Source organism: Tyto alba, unplaced genomic scaffold, assembly GCF_018691265.1.
Source record: "Tyto alba isolate M040663 unplaced genomic scaffold, T.alba_DEE_v4.0 Super-Scaffold_16, whole genome shotgun sequence".
NCBI lineage: Eukaryota > Metazoa > Chordata > Aves > Strigiformes > Tytonidae > Tyto > Tyto alba.
The window spans coordinates 16903890-16924121 of record NW_024881278.1 but is presented as its reverse complement, the minus strand read 5'-3'; the positions used below and the strand labels follow the sequence as shown (position 1 = coordinate 16924121).

At 40.9% G+C, this 20232-nt stretch overlaps 1 protein-coding gene across 1 annotated transcript in view; it reads left to right on the top strand.

Annotated features, from left to right (window-relative positions):
• Positions 1 to 19542, top strand: part of TGFB2 (transforming growth factor beta 2) — a 65129-nt gene extending 45587 nt beyond the window's left edge. The window contains exons 3-7 of the mRNA XM_032989496.2: positions 10463 to 10595; positions 10716 to 10826; positions 13210 to 13384; positions 13958 to 14111; positions 15999 to 19542. Of these exons, the coding sequence (XP_032845387.1) occupies positions 10463 to 10595; positions 10716 to 10826; positions 13210 to 13384; positions 13958 to 14111; positions 15999 to 16157 (732 nt within the window). The 3' untranslated portion in view covers positions 16158 to 19542. The remainder of the gene's footprint in view (positions 1 to 10462; positions 10596 to 10715; positions 10827 to 13209; positions 13385 to 13957; positions 14112 to 15998) is intronic.
• The last annotated feature ends 690 nt before the right edge of the window (positions 19543 to 20232 follow it).

Sequence of the window (20232 nt, the reverse complement as noted above, 5' to 3'; positions counted from 1 at the left end):
TCTCTTCTTGGCTCTGGTTAAGTGAAGCCACAGTGAATTAAGTTCTTTAAAGGCACTATTTTTTCCGTTGTTTCTTCTGCCTGAAAGTGAGGGTTAATCTGCTGGTGGTGCTGCTGATCATCAGCGCATTGGAGAGTGGGAAGCCAGAGGGAAGGAAGGAAACAGCATGATGGGTGAGCGATCTCTCATGCTTCTCCTCCCTGTGCTACATTCGCTCTATGTGCTTTTCAGCGTGTACCAAGACTTCAGAAAATATTAAGAGGATAAAGTACTTTCGGGGGAGGGAGGAAGAATAATATTAAATAAACAAGTTTTAGCATCCTCCAGTGGCACTTGCTATATTTTTAAAGATTTATGACAAATGCAAGCTTTATTGGAATTTGATCAGATAAAGCTCAGTTGTTATGGGAATGTCTTTGTTCATCAGTTTTCTTGCCTGCTTTGAAGACTTCATCGCATCTTTCTTTTATTAAAGTGCTTCTGTATTTATGAATAAAGTCCCTGCACCCTTCAAAAAAAAGCTTGTCTTTTATGAATAAGCATTCCAAAAAATAAATAGGCACCACCACAAAGCTGGATAAGTGGAAACCCTTACAGGGTGAAAAGCTGTCATTCAGAGAGCACTGTGGTATTGTTTTTAAGGTATTTTTATTATGTACAGACGGTCAAACAATAACAACTAATAATTACTTCCTATGGAAGCAGTGCCATGTTTTGTTAACACATCATAAAGCATCATGAAAAATGCAGCCAAAGCACTGTTTTTTATTGTCATCGTTATCTGAAGCTGGTGTGGGTGGGGGTATGTGAGAGGCTGCGAGTAGCAGGGGACGTACCACAGGATGTATCAGAGTGCAGGGTTGGAGCAAACAAATGGCACCAGGTTAAAGCCTGGGAGGGACATCATATTGCAGTGAACAATTTGAAGCGAGCAGGAGCAGACCTTTGGTCTTTCCATGTCGAGGAGGGCCTGGTCAATGCCGAGGGCTCCTGTGGAGCTTGCTTGTGGTCTAGGAAGGACTGTCTGTTCTCCAGACAGTAGTAACCCCCGTTTCTTTAAGGGCCTGTGTCCCTGCTTGGAGGTATGAGGAGGAAGATGCTGTGGAACATATTACCCCATTATGAGTCAGATTTAAATTTAAACCACAGTCGGTTGTTCAAATACTTTAATTTCAGACAGTGTTTTGTCTTGTTTTTCAGTTAGGGAATAAGTTTAGAGTGAGCTACTATAGATTTGGGCCAAATCTCCACGGTGCAAATCTGAGGCAATTTACACTGACTGCAGCAGAGCTACTCCAGACTGATCTCCTTATAATCAGGAGCAGAGAGGCCTTGCTCTCTTTTCTTGCCAAAAAGTGCCGTCTCTATTGCCACGGAAGAAAATACCAGGAAGAAGGATTTATGGCTGTGAGCTGGCGCAGGATGTCTGTATTACAGATATCACCTGGGGCATTTGATTTTAATTGACTGCTATCACTGAGACCCACATCTAAAGTAGTATATTTGGATGTCACAATTTATGTATTGCTGTCCTGAAACCAGACTCTTAAGATCTGAAAGGTTACAAGGTTATGTTAAATGTCAAATGTACAGTGCTCTTTGAAGTGCCAAACTCAATATGAAGTGTGGACCTAGTAACTTTCTATGCTACCAACCTCCTCCTCCTTCCACAGCCCCCTCAGCAACAGCTCAGGACTAGAGGAAGTTAATTTGCAATATATTTCAGTCAAATTGCTGCTTTCTCCTTGTTTCAGAATCCTTTTTTTTTGGTTGAAAATACTGTGTCCCTTACAAAAAAAAAGTCAATATACTGGAGACCACGTATAGAGTACCTTTGGCAAATAGTCTGTGAGCATTGGTGAGGGGAAATATTTATCACTGTGTCATATTCACTGTGATTTGAGAGCTTATCTCAGATGCAGCCACCTCTTGCCAGGAACGGAACAGTTATTGAAGTCAACTTGAAGAAATATATAATATCCCCATTAGCTACTGGCACGAGCCAGCATGTACTCCCAGCTCAACACTGCTATGTGTAGAAATCTGGGGCACTGAGCTGATAGATTTATTGCCATTTGTGGTGTGCGCACATTATAGGGAGCGTAGGAATGCAGGACATGGGTCAGAAACCAGCTCCTAAGATTGGGTTCCTGCTTTTTGGGCTGCTGTCTGATGGGGTGGCCAAGCCCGCGTTATACTGAGATATGAGCAAGTTTTAACCAAGCACCGGAGCACGGTAGATACTGGGCTGAGGATCATCAGGTTGGCTTGCTGGCCTTGCGCTAGGGAGCCTGTTGGAGGAGGGAAGGTAATATTGATGGTTTGGGGTGATATAGGAAGTAATGAATCTTTGTCAGAGAGAAGCCTATATGAAGAAGAATTGATGACAGAAGAAAGTGGAGGAGGACAGGAGTGGTGTGGGTGGAAGCCTGTAGGTGTTGGGAGGAGAAAACCACAAGGAGAATCGTGACTTATGGAGAACAATGCAAATGAGAGGAAGGGAAGGAAGAGGAAAGACTTGCGGAAGAAGACAGCATCTTAAAAGAAGCAATAAGTTCAAATATTTAGATAGCAAAGAAAGTTGCATGCCAAAATTTTGCAGCAAAATGCATGTGAACATGAGATGTGGCTGTCAGAGACAGGACCGAGGAAGAGGAAGGGCTTGGGAGACCTGTGCATAAAGGGGAGATGAATACAGGAGTATCCTGCAGGATCTAGGGGATTTGGCTAGAAGACAGGGGAACCCACTCTGGTTTTGTTGACTTTGGCTCCTCTTTGTTGATATTTTAATAAAACATAATGTGCCTCTGGCAAGTTAAAGCTAAATGCTAGATAAGTTTACAGGATTTTTTGTTTTATTTTGCTTTATTTTATATAAAATCTTTCTTTGGAGCTATCTTAAAATCTCCTGAACAGCAGGAAATTGCACTCAATATTTCAGAATCTCCCAGGAGTAGGACCCCAGACCCTCCATTCTTGTTTATTGCTTGTACAATGCAGAGCCTTCCTGCCTGCCTAAGCATAAATCAGCCCGAACAGCCTCAGGGCTGTATACCCAACTTACATTGCACATGTTTCTTCAGTGGCAGGAGGAAGGCCCTGCTTGGGGAACAAAGGAAGAGGAAATCCCTTCTCAGGATCCATTCTCTTCCCGGAGCTCACCCCCTCACCACAGGGCAATGCAGTGAGTCAGTCACAGTGATTCCATAATGCATTTGACTTCCCCTCCATTTTTTGACCTGCTTTAGCTGCTCATCTCTTTACTCCCCTCACACTTCACCTTCTTTTACCTTTAAGCAAGTAGCGGCCAACACTGTAAGAGAATCCTACTGCAGCTGTAGCCCATCCAGATATAAAAGGGTTTGGGTTATGTGTGCAATATGTTCTTTTTATTTGCAAGCTTTCACAAAGAACGTGTCTGGCAAGTTCTAAGCAGATGGATCAGAGAGCTATGGGTTTTTTGAAAACTTTGGCAAGTACTCTCTACCTTTGTATTTTGGCAGGAATTCTGCATCTCATATACTAGTCTCTAAAGATTCTGCCCTCAGTTTGAGCCTGATTCGGAGACCTTTGCAAGTATTGGAAAGACTTCCATTGATAAGCAGGGGGGCTGTAAAGCCCTTTTAACTTGATGGCACTGAAGGCAGAGTCTGAATTACTCTTGCAGGAGTGCTCACAAGAAGAGCTTGAAAATTCACACTGAGAAATTTTGTAAAAATGCACAGTCAGTCTCTTGCACTAGTGATGATAAGAAGCTAGGATTTTGATAGCCAGTAGATTCCGAATTATCTGGTAAAAGGTACTATATGGAGACTTTGCACTTTACAACATATGTTTCCACATATAATGAGTAAGAAACTGGAGAGGTTTGCAACAGAATTAAGGGTTTGCTTATCCTTGTGTCCAAGATAGGATCAAAGACCTCAAACTCAACCAGAGAGTGAGAAAGGATTGAGAATTAGCATGGTCATTTTTTAACTTTAAGCTTCAGAAAGTGCTAGATGAAGTCCCTGAGAGCTGTCTGAGGACACCTTTGAAATCTGGAACCAGGCAGCAAGTGAATCTTTCAATAAGGTGAATAATGTAAGAATTTGGAAACCACAAGTGGCTGCATATGCAGACCTTGGGAATCTGGTTATTCCGCTGCAGAGTGTTAGGCTGGAGTCCCCTGCAGGTTTCTTCTAGTTCGGAAGAGGCTATCCTAAATGGCAGTTCTCAGCCATGGTGTTGTGCATAGCTGAACTTATCTCTGCTCTCATGTTAACCAGCATTAATACATCATTTACCACTGGATCTCTTTGTTAGGGCTTATTTACTTTGAGCTTTCAAGTACATGTCAGGTTATTTCCATTATTTTAAAAGGCCCTTGAAGTTCCAGTGGAAACCATGGATAATGACTGATAAGTAAGAGAAACATGAGTGAGCCTGCCAAGATGTTGTAATACACAGGAACATCGCAGGAGTCTGAAATGACAAGGAAGAGAAGGAAAGGAAGGAAGTTATCAGGGAGCCAGAAGCATCTGGAGGGAGGAGATCAGACAGTCCAGAATAAATGGAGAGGAAAAATAGATTAATAGCAGTTTTTTACAAGATAATGCCATATTTACTGCTATTCAGTGATTGCAGAACCCACGCTGGGTGACAGCAGTGGCCATCCCAAGTTCCAGGGCAATGCAGCAGACAGGATAGATATTTTTAAGTGGCCATACGATCTTATTATGTTTTGAAAGTTCATCAACTTGTTTTAAGAAACTGTAAGTTGCCAAACATATTTCCTAACATTCGGTGATTGTAATTCTCAAAACCAGCTATAAAATGAATGCCCTTTGTTGTTGCTAAAGCTTGGCCTTTGATGTGTGCCTAGGGTTTTCTTGGCTGCAGCAGATGAATGTCATTGATGCATCAGCCTGCGTATCATCACTGCTGAACCACATTCAGTTTTTTGTTTGTTTTCTTGCTTGCTGGGGAGGTGATGAATTTATTAGCCAAAACTATTCCACTGTAAATTATACTTAATTGTAATTTTCCTTTTCTTCTGCATCTGACTGTGGTAACTATAGAAGACAAGAAGTAGTTATTGGCCAGTAGTTATTGGAAATAAACTAAGCAAGTTGCTGTTCTGGAACTCTAGTTATTTGAAAGAATGAGTGTGTCTGTCTTTCAAATTTTTTCCTTTTATGTGTGTAATGAGTCATGAAGACAAGCTGTTCTGGCATCTGGTCTCAGTGGTTATTGTCTAGAATACATACACTAATGTGTTCATTCAGTTATCCCCTGCTTTAGCTGCCTATATATATGAGTAGGGGAGTAGGCAAAGGAAAATTTGAGCAAAATAATTACATTTCTATTAACAGAGTCTTGAGTTTTGGAGGGGTTTTGTTTTTGAACCAGTATAATGACACTGATGCTGAATGCTGCTGTTCTACTTGTATCAGCCTGTGATACGCCCCTTTTTTTAAAAGAAGCCATATTTCTGCTAATTTTGCAAACATTCTGCTTTGTTTATTATCAAGAATTACATAGTGTTCTCAGTGTACTTTACAGTTTATGGAATACAGACTAAGACAATCCTTGTCCTTATTTTTATATTCAGAACTGTGTGATAGTTACTTGAGAGTACAAACATGTGTGCATATAAATAAACAGTTTCATCCTCCAGTATTTTAATGAAGATTTCAGCTACCCGATACTTAAATTTTAAAAAAATGTATCAGATAATACTCTGCATTTGATCTGAAAAATAAGCATACCAGGTGACAGAAGTAATTTAGAGATCAGTATTTTCTGGAAACTCATTTGTCATTCTTCTGAAACCAGTTTGTGACAAAATTAAAACTTTTCACGGTGAATGCCCTGGTCATGGTGATTTCAGATATGCTTCCAAGACAGCATCATGGTCTGGCCTCCTTTCATGGGTGAGGAGGAGCACAGACAAATCTCTGCCAGCAGAGCAGAGGGTCTCCCCCTGAAGACTGAGCAGAATGCCTTTGCATAACCAGTGAAGAGTAGATTTCAACAGGATTTATAAAATACCAGAAATCTGGCAGGCCTGATGAGGGTGGCATGTGAGTGCTGTCATCGCCAAGATCCCCGACTGAGCTTCCTAAACATCTGTAGCTGTACAAGCAAGAGCAATGCTTTGTTTGCATCTGGCTGCTCCATGAACCCTTTCCTGTAACTAACTGCATTATTCGTATATTCACGTGTTTGTTTTGCCTTGATCCGGTGGCAGTAGCTGCATGTATATGATATCTAGAGGTCTTTCATGGGTATTTGTAAGTCTTTTTTTTTTCCCTGGGTGTTTTTAAGAAGGGTCAGAATATAAAAAAAATGATGACGGAAAGGTTAGCAGTGCCTGTAGAAAAAGATAGCTAGAAGGCAGGACTTAAGTGTACAGGATACTTTGTCAAGAAGAGGTTAACAAGTGTTTGAGCTATTTGATTTCCTGTGAAATGGAGGAATCCCGTACAAAAAGAGGGTAGGCAAAACCTACCTTAGAATATAGATCATTGCTACTGAATGAAAATCACTCTGCATACTGTGCTAGAAGTCTGCTGGGTAGCCTTTTGGCAACACTTCTACCTATTCAGCTCATCCCCACAGAATGTGATCATCTGCATATGTTCACTATTAGAAAAGGCAGCATTGCATTATCACTCTGTTGAAAGCAACACCAAATAAACAGATATACCTGGAAGAACATCACCATGTTCAGAAGCTGCAGAGATTTTGCACAACCTAAATTTTTAGTTTGTTGATTTTGAGCTTTCACTCATACACATGTGAAGGTGTGCATGCTCGCACCTGCATGCGCACAGTTGTGCATCATCAGCTGCTTGTGCATGCAGGTGTTGCTCATAAGCGAGGGAGGTGAGGTTGTGTGTGGGGAAACTCTGTCTCCTACTCATGCAAGTGATTAAATGTGTCATCTCTATGTGCAGGTGGTGTTGCACACTACTTCCCCCCCACCCCGAAAGCCCCAGCCATCCACGTCATGACCCACAGGCATACCAAACTCTTTCTGCCTCTTTAAGAAGGGAGTGTTTGATCAAAATGCCAGAAGGAAATGAGAAGGGATTAAAGGGGAAGTTTAACTTAGTCTTTCTTCTCTCCTGTGGGATTTTTTTTCTCCCTTGTCTTCTGTTAATATGTTGAGTGCACTGAAAACTCTTTTGCACAAAGGCCTATTTTTTAGGCTTTCATTTAGCTCCTGCAGATACAAGTTGTGCAGCAATGTTTCTGATAACAGTCTTTGATGTGGTTGCGATGGGCTAGGCATAAAGGTAAGGCAGTGTTTATAGGTAAAGGTAATATCTCTTCTAAAACCAATCAGTATAGTTGGAAGAAGTAGATAAGCTTTCAAGCACAAAAGCTGCAAGGCACAGAAAAGGCTTTTCTTCTCTTTTGCAACTAAACTAGTTGATCTAGTAGGAAGAAAGTATTGGAAATACTGAAAGAGTAGTTTTTTAATGGGAATATAGGCTTGAGGGTATATTGTAAGAAAAAGGTGTGTTGCTAAAGGGGAAGGTAAGACCATAAATGTAGTGTGAAGTACAAAGAAGCAAACCAAAGGGGGGAAATGGCTAAACCAAATGGGGGAGAAAACCTAAAATGCTTATCTCATGTAATAATTTCTGAAAGACTCATTTGAAGAATGTATTGTAGCTGTAAAAATTTCTGATAGGTTCCTATAAAGAGGCCACTTTGTCACCAGGTAGAGTGCGATTGCTTCAGTGTGGATGGAAACATAGAATGCAGTGTAGGAAAAGAAGTGAAGAGTCCTTCATCAGGTTATTTTGTTGGAGGAAATAGACTCTGAGGATCCAGCCTAGGATTTTATCATCCGTTAGTTTTCTACACTTGCAATGATGTAACACAAAAAGAAGGAAAAAACTGAAATGGTGAGGCTAGATCATTCCTGCTTACAAGCAATTAGGTTGTTAAGACCATACATCACCTTAACACTGTAAAGATGCTTAGCCCAGGATAAGGAGATTGAAGCAGAGGTCCTAATTTCACTAAGTATGGCACTCATCGAATTTAACAGCTTTTTGCTTAAGAACCACTAGTGCCTGTTTAACCCATGATGTTAATTGTGGAAATTATACCATACTTAGTTTATGACTTTTTAACTCATTCTTCATAATTTTCTCCCTGAACATGCAACAAACAACATGGAGAGAAGCCTTACTTTCAGATAGTGTAGATACCATAGTATGGATTATATCTAGCTCTTTTAATCCACAGTGTCCATCTTGTCCCACAGTGTCCTACAGTTTTGAAACTTGCAAATACTTTTCTTGTCATTCAGTTCATTGGTGAGGATGGATGTTCTTTGTACCATTGGATACATGCAGTGATGATTTATTGAACTTTTAGAAATGCCGTTCATGCCAGGTACACACTGCCAACCCTTGACTTTGTCTTTTGACAGCAATGGGATTGGGATAAAGACATTTTACTTTGGATACCAAGGTACAGCTGAGTCTTCAGAACATATCTAAGACCAATTATAGTTAACATCAGGAGATTGCTTTTGGCACATTACTTTTAGATCCTTACATCACTGCCAAAACTGAGGTATGCAGTTTCTGGAGTCTTTGGAAAGATATGACTGTGCAGAAAGGAAGAGAAATGAGCCAAGTTCTTGTGTCCAATTTGCCTCACCCCCCCCCTCTCCCCCGCCCCAACACATCTTTGCAGAATGACAGCTGCATTACATCCTCAGAAACACTTGAGTTGACCTGATAAAGACCAAAGGGAAGGCAAAGTTATATTTGTACTTCTCTGGGACTTTCCCAGCATTGATTACTGATTCTCTCATCCCTCTGGCCTTTGGCACTTCTGAGCAATGGTAGTCCCCTTGCTGCTGCCAGACTCTCTGTAAACAGTTGTTCAAACACTTTGTTTGAAGGTTGCCTCAGAAAAAGGAGTCCCAGTGTTCAATGTTTGAGTGCCCTCGGTTTGTACTGGAGAACTCAGCATCGCCTACTAGGGGCACTTAGTAATTTCTTGGACTTGGACCAACATCTCATGTCTTTTTGCTAAATGTGTTGACCAGAAAGAAGGCAAAGAGCTTGTCATGCTGCTGTTCTTCTCATAAGACAAATGTTATTGTGGGAACTGCACTGTTGGCCTTTGAGAGGTCCATCACTCCCTTTAAATAAATAGGGAGACTCTACATGTTGGACTGAATATAGCCTTTTCAAGCCCGCTTTTCTCTTTAATTATGAAAAGCCTAATTTTATCATGATGACATAATTTCACACCTCTTTTGAAATATTTTTCTTTATATGTGTTATGCAGTTTCACCATTGTTTTATTCCAGAAGTAGTTGCTAGATGTCAGGTTGGTCTGGGCTGAGAAAATACGAGCAAACAATGAGACATTGTCAGTTACTCATTTAGAGATTAACTTGGATGGTTGAAGAGAGGAAGAATCCGAAAAAATATATGAAGTCGCACAAGTGGCATGCCAAATGTTACAAAGTGATGTTATCATATGGTATCTTGATTGGAGTTGACTTAATGTTGCATGGCATTCCAGCTTCCTGCATCGCAAAACTATCAACACAGTAATAACCAGGAAACCAGAAACCTGTTAGCAGCCAAAAGTCCAGTTGTTTTTATCCTAGAGTTAGGGTAAATAATAGCAGGCTATGCTTGTGTGTGGGAAGGCACTCGCTGAATTGTTTAGATAGAAGGAAGACTGTGGGCACTTGAAGTTCTAGGCATGCAGTGCCGTGTTTTGAAAGGGAGGGGCTGGGTTTCTTTTGTACAGGTATTTTTTTATTACATGCTCAGTAGCAAGCTTTGCTGAAAGTTTTGACACAAATACAGCTGGTATCACAGTTTGGATGGAAGCAACATCGCCTGTTGCACAAATCCATGTGTGGTCACGATTCACACCAGGCTGTCTCTGCATGCCCCTGGGTTACCTGTATGGACAGTAACTTTTTTTCTGTTTAATGTATGGCTAGTACCTGAAGTCATAGGGAAGGCTGGAAGCATAAGTCAATACCATACAGATTAGTTATGGGTGAGCAGTATAATATCTTTGGTGTACAGACTACATTGTACAGGCTTTACTTTAGCAGATGATATAATGTGCAAGTATTACTGAGAAAGGTAAAAGAGCCTCTTTTGATGTTCTACCTTGGTATGATCTCTTGACCACTTGTGTAGCAGGACAAGTTTTCAGGGCAGTATTTCTGTGTGATTTCTCTTAGGAAGGAATATGTGATGGCATGTTTTACTTGGGAGCATAAGCTGATTTCATTATGGTGTTTTTTATATCACTTTATTCTCCCCATGCACCCTAAGAAAATTCTTTCTGTAAACGTGCCTGAATGTACATCTGCTGCATAGAGGTTTGAGCTGTAATGGTTTATGTTCGTGGTCCATTTTAATAAAAACCAGGTAAATATTAACCTGTAGGCAATCATATTTGTTGTTTCTTGCAGGTTCTAAAATCTAAAGAATTATCATCGCCAGGACAGCGCTACATCGACAGCAAAGTAGTTAAAACAAGAGCTGAAGGAGAATGGTTGTCTTTTGATGTCACCGAGGCTGTACATGAATGGCTCCATCACAGAGGTGACAACAAGTGCTCTTTGCCTTCAATCCTGCCCCAACTTCTCCTCCATTAACTCAGCAGTATTTCAGGGTCATTCTCCATGTGTAAAAACCAACTCCACTTACTTCTGTGTTTTGCAGACAGGAACCTTGGATTTAAGATAAGCTTACATTGTCCTTGCTGCACCTTCGTGCCTTCCAATAATTATATCATCCCAAATAAAAGCGAGGAGCTTGAAGCAAGATTTGCAGGTAACAAAAGAAAAAAAATTTTTTGAAATGTTGTGGTACTTACTAATTGAGGAGGGAAACAAACAGCCATTACTGCCTCTAAATGGCATTCAGCTGATTGAAAACTTGATCATTTGAGAATCTTGATTCTCAGCTGGTAGGAAATGGTATTGAAGGCACAAGGGTAAAACTCTATCAGCTGAACTATTCTAAAACCAGATGGTGTGAATAAGCCATCTCATTCTGTGCATGCAGTTTCGATGTTCTTAAGTGTCTGTGTTATGGTTTGCAGCATGCACACCAGATATACATACAATTGTGGATGTAGGAAAGTCTTGTTGCACAATAGACCATCCACTGTTGGATAGTCATGAGAAAACTTGCTGAATATTTTCAGAATAAACCCTTTGACTGCTGTCCATCCTAGCACTGTAACAGTTCAGGATTACTAGAGATTATTGCTGGAAAGCAGAATTAGGATGGTGTTTGGCACACGTGTGAGCTGCTTGCAGTAGATATGTGTGTGAGCATGGTGCATTTTATGAGTGTTAAACAATACTTGTTCTGGCAAATTTCCAAAGTACAGGTAAGGCAACAGTTGGCTGCTTTGCTTACAGAGGCACATTCCTTTGTCCTCACTGAGTACAGAGGGTCCCAGTCTTTTTAATTGCCTGCACACATACTTCCAGCTCTTCAGGCACAGTAAATAACTCCAGCTACTCTTTTGCTTTTTTTTTTTTATTATTATTATTTCTTATGGTTATGTCAGTAATATTTTAAATTAGCCTGAGCAATGGCATCAGTTGCTTTGGGAAGAGCTGAACAATAGATGCCAGATGTATATCTATAGCAACAATAGATGTATCAATGTCCTACAGTGTTTTACTGCCAGAGCGTTGTGAGTTAAAGAAACATCAGTGGTGTGTCTGGCCATGTGCTCCTACTTCCAGCAGTGGAAGTCTGATTTTCAGGTGAAGTCAACAGAACTACATTATTTAACATTGATTATCTCTATATACCTACGTTGGCATGTAGAATTTATTGAAACATATCTGTATATTAGTTACACAAAGTATTTTTTATGCTGGCAGTTAGCTTGGTTAAAAACTTCAAGATTGAGTGGGCATTAAAAAGTAAACGACAACGTGTAGTTAGGGTTATGGATATATGTGCTTCTTATGAACAACAGACAAGGTGATATAGAATAAATATATCAAGGTCACATAAGCTTCCTTGTGTTTTTAAACCATTAAAGTTTCAGTTTCGAAGAGGGAAATGTTATTTAATTGACCATGCTATAGTTATGATCCAGCAGTACATATAAAACTATGGCTATATTAGAACCAACCCAAATTCTCTTTATACAGTTCTCATTTATTAAAGTATATCATGATTTGGTTCATTTGTTTTCCAAGGATTTGGCTATATTCCTTCTCAAGTATTAAGTTTTCTAACTGTTGTTTCACTGCGTTGGAATTTTTTCTCTAAGTAAATACATGTACTGTACATATGATTAAAGCCATTGTGTGTATTTAAAAAATTGTTAGTATGATATTTGGTTGCTGTAATTGCAAATGTTACAAACAGAAAAGTGTATCTTCTTAGATAGTATCATCTGGTTCAGGGCGTTAATTTTCAAAAGGGTCTTAGCAACAGGCATAGCATGAGCTGTTTAGACTCCTAGGAAAGGCTTGTCTTTTGCCTGTGCTATTGTCGTGATAAGAAGCTAGTAAGGCAGTTAGTGTTTCAAGAGAAAATACAAAATGTGAGGTCATTGATAGACACTTCAAGAAGAATATTTTGATCAATGTCCTTCCTATGCCCATACAAAAGAATAGCTAGAATAATTGGTTTTCTGGGGAAAATTAGCAGATTTAAATAAACTGGTAATGGGAGACAGAGAATTTATAAGCATTAGAAGCATTGGAAAGAGGTAAATGTGATAGAGAAAAATAATGGGGTGGAAGTAAGCAGTGGGAAATGCAGGTGAAGTATCCAGAACAGGTTTAATGGTGTTACAAGGTTTTAAAAGCTACATAGCTGTTAGAAGATGGGAATATTGCCCCAGGTGATGATAGCATCATCGCTTGGGGCATTTGAAACTAAACAATGAAGATGCAGTGATTGAAGTAATCTTTTCTGTTACTCATTTCAACAGTTCTGGTAAATGTACTGAAATGCCATTAAATGGCTGTGAATATGGGAGGGCTGATACAATAGATAACATGAGAACTGTGAATATGTTAGGGATCCTGGGTTGAAATTTGCCCCCACTTCCCCAGTAAACATGCGCAGCTGACACCATCATTGCCCAGTGTCTGAGAGAATTTTTTAAAGAGATAGTTTATTTAATTTGTGAAGAAAAAGCAACACAATGTTTATCACCAAAATGTATTTTTTGAAGGTATTGATGACTACACATATTCCAGTGGTGATGTGAAAGCTTTAAAGTCCAATAGGAAAAAATACAGTGGGAAGACCCCACATCTCCTGCTAATGTTATTACCCTCCTACAGACTTGAGTCGCAACAGCCCAGTCGGCGGAAGAAGCGTGCTCTAGATGCTGCCTATTGTTTTAGGTAACTATGCATCCACATTCAGTATACTTACATAGTAGTACCAGCCTGTGAGCTGTAATGCAATTGCTTATCATTGTTTCTTTACGGTTGGCATTTATACAGAGTGTGGACCCTCATCTGCAGACCCGTGGGGTCTGTGTGCAGCAGGTATCTACCCAGCAGTCTGCAGTCCCACAGAGAGAAGGGCAGATGAGGAGGGCTCTGACCTTAGAAAGCAGAACCTGTGGTCCACCTGGGATGATTCCCAGATCCATCAGCCCCATAATTACAGCCAAATTGTCACCTCCACTGTGCTCACATACTCAGAGGCCACTTGGTAGGACCTGGAGAAAAATACTTACTAGTCCTCCAGGGAAACCATTAGCTTTGTCTGTATAAGCAAGTCCTGCCATGTCTAAGCATCTGATTTCAGTTACAGTATGAGCTACTGTTGATGTGATTTGGTGGTGAATTTCTGGGACTCAGACTTGTCTGCCTGTAAAGCATCATTCAGGGAGCAAGCAGCTGGGTTATTTTAACTCCCTGTGTTGACTTTGTTATGACCAATGTGTTTGTCTGTATTTTATTTCCCAGGAACGTGCAGGATAATTGCTGTCTGCGTCCACTTTATATTGACTTCAAGAGGGATCTTGGCTGGAAATGGATTCATGAACCTAAAGGGTATCATGCTAATTTCTGTGCAGGAGCCTGCCCATATTTGTGGAGCTCAGATACTCAGCACAGCAGAGTAAGTAATGATTTTGCTAATTTTCAGATTCTATTTTATAACTGCAGGGTAAAATATGTTTCTAGGACTGACATCAGCACCAATGCCCAAAGCTTATATTTATTATTTCAGTAACTAAGGATGATGAAATGTGGTCCTATAGAGGGATTTGCACTTGGCCTCAAGCTAGTGTTGAAGCAGTAGGAATGTATTGGCCCAGAGACTTCTTTGTAAATGTGTTCATCCATATGACATGTGGATGGATTGAATGCTTTTTGTGAATATGAGCTTGGTCTAGCTTTGGGAGGCTGCCTGGGAAGTGCACATGAGTGGAAGACAGCACAGTGAATTGGGTCAGGAAAGGCACTGAGGGAGGCACCATCAGAGTAACAAAAGGGCTGAGTCATACCACCTGATTATCACCTACTTTTATGACCTGCCATTTTTCGTTGTTACTGATACGCTACCATGCTGAATTTCATGGAAGTGTACTGATGGATGTGCTTCTTTTACTTCAAAAGATGTATTCATTCTTGTATTTTGAAAATTTATATGCAAAAGAGGAACCTTGTGTTTGGGATGCCGAAGAACCAATAGTTGTCTGAGATGGGACTTTTTATTTTAAGGATTAGACGTGGTATTTTAGCCAGCTGCCTTAGGATGAGTAGTATTCTGCTGTGAAGTGCTTATTTCTCTCAACTGCCAATAAGGATGTCTAGACAGTGAATGCAAGAGGCAGACATTTGCATCACAGTTGTCATAAAGTAAGAATTTCAACCTCAAGTCCATACTAAGAATGATGTCTCCCCTTTTTCAAGCCTCCCTTAAAATACCAGGTCAGTGAGAGCCAGCAGGAAGAACTCTTCATGTCCAAGGGGCAGCTTGCTTTCCCTTTGGTCTGTAAAGCCATGATAGCATGTTCTTCATGAACTTGAAGACCCGGGTATAGATAGCCTTTGTAGCTGTCACTGGCTGTGGCATTGTACTATTAGCTATGTCAGCAGGCAGAGGTACAAATAAGGTAAGTATGTTTCCGTGCTGGTGTGGAGTAGTAGTGTACACATTTTGGAGCAGCACTTGTTTTTAGAGGAAAGAGGAAGAATAACTGTCATGGTCACAAATATGTGGTTTGGATAGTTGCCCAAGGAGTCAGAAGTTGCTTAATAAAGTAGTTAGTGTTACTGTCCTGAACAGATCTTCTGTCTCTCTAAGCTGAAAATGTTGTGTTGAAGTTCTAGGAAAAGGTCACTTGGTGTTTGGCTAACACATTAATGGCATCCTCAGAAATACCTATGCATCATCAGCGGGTAACCCTACATACTTCCCTTGCAGAGAACCGTGCACATGAATCCAATGTGACATAAAGCACTAGCGCTGCTAACTTCACCACAGCTGATTCTCAACAGGAGCAACTGCAGCTTGAGTTCTGGTGCTGGCAGCGTAGCATTAATGGATTTAGTAAAGCATAGCCAGAGAGGAAAAGCAGAGGAGTGCTTATGCTCTGAAGGGCTCTCTTCTCCCTTTGGTGAACTTGTAAAGCCAAAATCATGTAACAACAAATGGCAACCTGAAGTCACAGATAAAAACCTTTCAGTTTCTACTTCCCATGTCAGAACGGTGTGCATGTTGATTCAAAGGGCTCTGCTTTCAAGGCGGGCTCCAGGCATGTACCTGTTTTGAGGTTTAAGATGGTATGGATAAAAACCTTAGGAAACTCAGGCAGACTGTGACACCAGATTGAACTGGAGAAGCATAAAAAATGTTAAAATCCAGGAATCTTCATACTGCTTTCAGTGGGCTTTCTCTCAGGCACTGTGGGAGGAAGCGATGCAGAAAGGAATTTGCTCTGCAGTGGCAGGAACGCAGAGGTAGCTGCCTTAATCCCTCTTTTTACCTTTCTCCTCCTAGGTACTCAGCTTATATAACACCATAAATCCAGAAGCTTCTGCCTCTCCGTGCTGCGTGTCCCAGGATTTGGAACCCCTCACCATCCTCTACTACATTGGCAAAACACCCAAAATCGAACAGCTGTCCAACATGATCGTAAAGTCTTGCAAGTGCAGCTAAAGGATACCCCTGAAACAGCATGACAAGTGTGTATTAAAAAAAATAACCAAGGAAAAAAAGAAAGAGAGTGAGAAGAAAAGAAAGAAAAATGAAAACCCAGGTTCATCAGTGTTAAAAGAAAAAAAAAAAAAAAAAAAGAAGAAAAAAAGCGGTACTAGTCTGAACTGTTTGAAAGTTTGTTTTGTTTTATTTTTTTTAAACTGGCATCTGAAGCAAAACATTGAAGGCCTTTATCCTACATTTCACCTACACATAGTGTGAGATAGACAAGAAGCAAAGTTAAAGAAAAAAAAAAACCTTTTAAAAAATAAACACTGGAAGAAATTTGTTAGTGTTACTATGTGAAAGGAAAAAAACAGGAAAATCCCATGAAGTGGAGTTGCTGTATCTGTCCCGTGCCTTACTTGATCTCTCTGTATTGTTACGCAATAGGCATCCTACCCATTCCTCTTAGTTGTAGAGTTAACAGTGCATTATTTATTTGTGTGTAAAAACTATCAAATGAACATTTCCGTATCACCATTGGAAAAAAGAAAACCAGCCAATGTGGACAAAGTGGAGACCAAATAAGCTGCCAGAAATACATATAAAGCCTAAAGGAACACAAGCTCAAAAGAATCAGAGAAGTAATGGTTAGTTTAGTTTGATTAAAATAGAAATCAGTTATTACATTATTGAGAAACTCTGCCTTTAAAATACATTATTTTTCATGCCAGCTGCCTAGAGAGGCTTCTTGTAAGGTCTCAAACCGTTGTTTTAAATACTGAATAATTTACTAATAAAGGACACTCTGTTTCAGTCTCAAAGACAAGTCTATAAGATTTTTTTTTTTTTTTTACTGTAAATGATTTAAAATGTCAGTTTAGTAAACCAGTGAAATATTTAACATGTACTGGTCTAATCTTCAGACCTTAATATGTTGCTGTATAGCTATGCTATGGGATTTTTTTGTTCTTTTGGTATATGTAACCATACCTAGAGTATTACAATAGGTGGGTAGTAAAAGCCAGCTTAATTGGAAACATATCTGTAGATCTCTATTTGTAAACTATTAAAAAATTAAGTACTTTATGTGTAATGTGTAAATTTTCACCATATTTTTGTACTCTGTAATACTGTCAGCTCTCATGAGTTTGAATTTGAATTTGGGGCTCTTTTTGATCACTCAGAATCATGTGTTTCCCTCTAGCTGGCCAGTATGAGTAGAGTCCCTATATTTTGACTTGCACTACAAATACATGTTTTATAATAATTGCTATACATGTGCTTTGTATATTGTTCATCATTATGACATAAGCTACCTGACTCCATTTGTTTTTCTGTTTTATAAAAAGGATGGATTAAAGCGATCTCTCCCTCCCCCCCTCCCGCCCTTCCTCCGTTGACCCCGTTTGTAACACTTGAATGCGATGCGGTTCAGATTCCCGGGCCCTTTTATTACCCTTTCGGCTATCGGCATTCAGACAGATGGGCGGGGAGCGAGGTGTTGGAAGAAGAGATGTCCCAGCCTGGCTGAGGCGAGGCAAACCCTTGCCGAGAATGACACTCACCGCGGTGCAGAAGGCTGGTCGGAAGCGTCTGCCGCAGCGGTGCCCCGAGCGGGGTGGGTTTGCCGTGGGACCGCGTGCGTCGGCCTCGCGCGTGGCCGGGCCTTGCCCCCGCAGGCAGCCCGTGGGACCGATCCTGCTCCTGCTGCAGCTCACAGAGGGTTTGCCTTTAACTTCTGCAGCAGCACAGCAGGTCCCTTTAGACTGTCGATGCGTGTGTAAGGACTTGCGGGATCAGACCCTTGATTTTTGTGAGTTTGCCTTTTTTTTTTTTTTTTTTTTTTCAACTGAGTTCACAGTAAAGCTTCTTTTAAAAAAGGAACATGGGGTTCCTAGGATGTTGTTGTTGTCGTAATAAATATTGTAGAGGGAGTAAAAAAAAAAAATTCCACCTCACATACTTCATTTAAAAAAAAAGCCCCAACCTAAATGAGAAAAAAAATCATGAAGGCAGCGCATTCAGTTCGTTTCACACGATGAATGGTTTTGCACAGCAAAGCTGGAAAACTGTGTTAGAAACATACTACTTGGATGAGAAGGACATTTTCTGTCAGTGACGCGAGCGGTGTCGGGAGGACCCTCCTGAGCTCGATGTTGTCAGCTCCAGTTTTAAGTGCAATTTCTTTGGCTTCAGCAGAGCACTGATGCAAAACTGAAGTGCTGCAGCGGCTTGCACACGCAGCTCCTCAGGACTCTGGTTGAGCCTGTGCTTATTGCCTAGATGGAAACCTAGCCCCACAGATGATCTAATCCCACCCGTCGACTCAGCGCAGAGGAGGAGGTACGTTAGGCTTCTGATTTATTTAGTGAGTTGAGATGAACAAGTGAAAAATCTGTCCTGCTAACACTTGCTTGAGCCAGACTTACTCCAGTGAGAAGATGCACTGAACTCAGTGAAACTCCTCAGGGTAGTAAATACTCTGGATTTTGCTGTATACGGCAGCAAAATTAGTTTTATCAGGTTCAGTATGAGAACTGTATTTTTGTTGGACAGGAAAGGAGACAAGGATGAACACGTTTTACAAAACTTGAAAACGTTTTTGCAATTCTCTGCTATGGGAATGCAGCTCAAAACCGGTTTTGAAGCTTTGAAAAAGTGGAATAGGAGGTAGCATAGTTGTCCAACCATACTCACTATGCGCTGGACGCAGCTGAAAATTTCAGTTTGGATTTGGAGTTTTTCTCTAAATTTAAGTATAAAACCTTATTTCTGTAAGTCTTTACCCCAAGGTTGAATACTTTTTTTTTTTTCCTCAAAATGCACTGATAGTATTTGAAATACTCTATTACAAAGCTCCTACATTTTTTTTTTCCAGTCTATTAGGCATGTATTTCCCTTTAATTACCAAGGATGTTAGGCTTGATCCTACAATGTGCAGAACTCATAGGTGAAATTCCCCTCTACAGAGTGGGGTAATGTGAGTCCTAAGCACTGCTCAGATCTGATGTAAATCCCCCTCAAATGATGTTTAGATGGGTCTGCAGCAGCTCAAGGACTTCATGCCAGAGGCCTTATCACAACGAGGTAATTGCCAATGCCTGAGCAAAGTCCCTGAGAACTGGTGGGAAACGTTCAGCACCTTGAAAGATCAGACCCAAGGGGTTGACTGGGGCAGAGGGGGGATCTTAGCACTTAGCTGGGTGGGGTAGGACAGCATTTTCTGTGTTTAGCATCGATACAATTGTATGGTTGGCATGGTTTAAAAGAGAAAAAAAGAAAAAAAAGGAACTTAAAAGGACAGCTGTGTTGTACTTTGGTGATCGATTACTCTGTATTTTAACACATTGTATGTCTGTTTTTGTGGTGCTCTAGTGGTAAATAAATTATTTCAATTATATGCTGGTGTTGCTTTTGTATGGCAGCGTTCTTCTGGCGAAGGTGATTCCTCAGGTCTGGCTCAGCCTAAACCCTGCAAAGCCGGATTAAGGGTGTGATTTTAGTGTGTGTGACCTTGACGCGACCCAGCACAGGCTGAGGTGAAGAACCACCATCAAGGGTGAGCATGAATCACGTCTGCATTGAGAATTGCTTTCCCCTCAGCCACTGCAGTATATTTCTTGGCCTATAGGCAAGAAGTGGCTTCTGGTTGAGTGCTCTAAGCAGCAGCACTGCTCCATGTGTGTGCAGGAAAGGGACTGCCCTGGGCAGGAGCGGTGTTACCCCACGGCCCCACTGTCCCTCCTCTCTCACCAGAACCATGCTCTGGCAGTCCTGTTACCGCAGGCACCAGTTTTGGGGGCTTTCCTCTCCCAAAGTAATTTCTTCCTCGTTTCTGTGGTGCCACTGGAGGTGAGAAGGTGGTCTGTTTCATGAATTCCAGACACCGAATAGTCCCACGCCATTGCATCCTTCAGTAGAGCTCAGTGCAACTGTTGGTTTTGTACGTTGTGCAAAATAGCCTACAATGGGATGAGGTGAGGTATTGGAGGAGGGGCATCAGACACAAGCTGGAACATGGCAAATTCTGGCTTCATGCAGGGAAAATATTTTTACAGTGGAGGTGGCCAAGCGGTTGAACAGGTTGTCC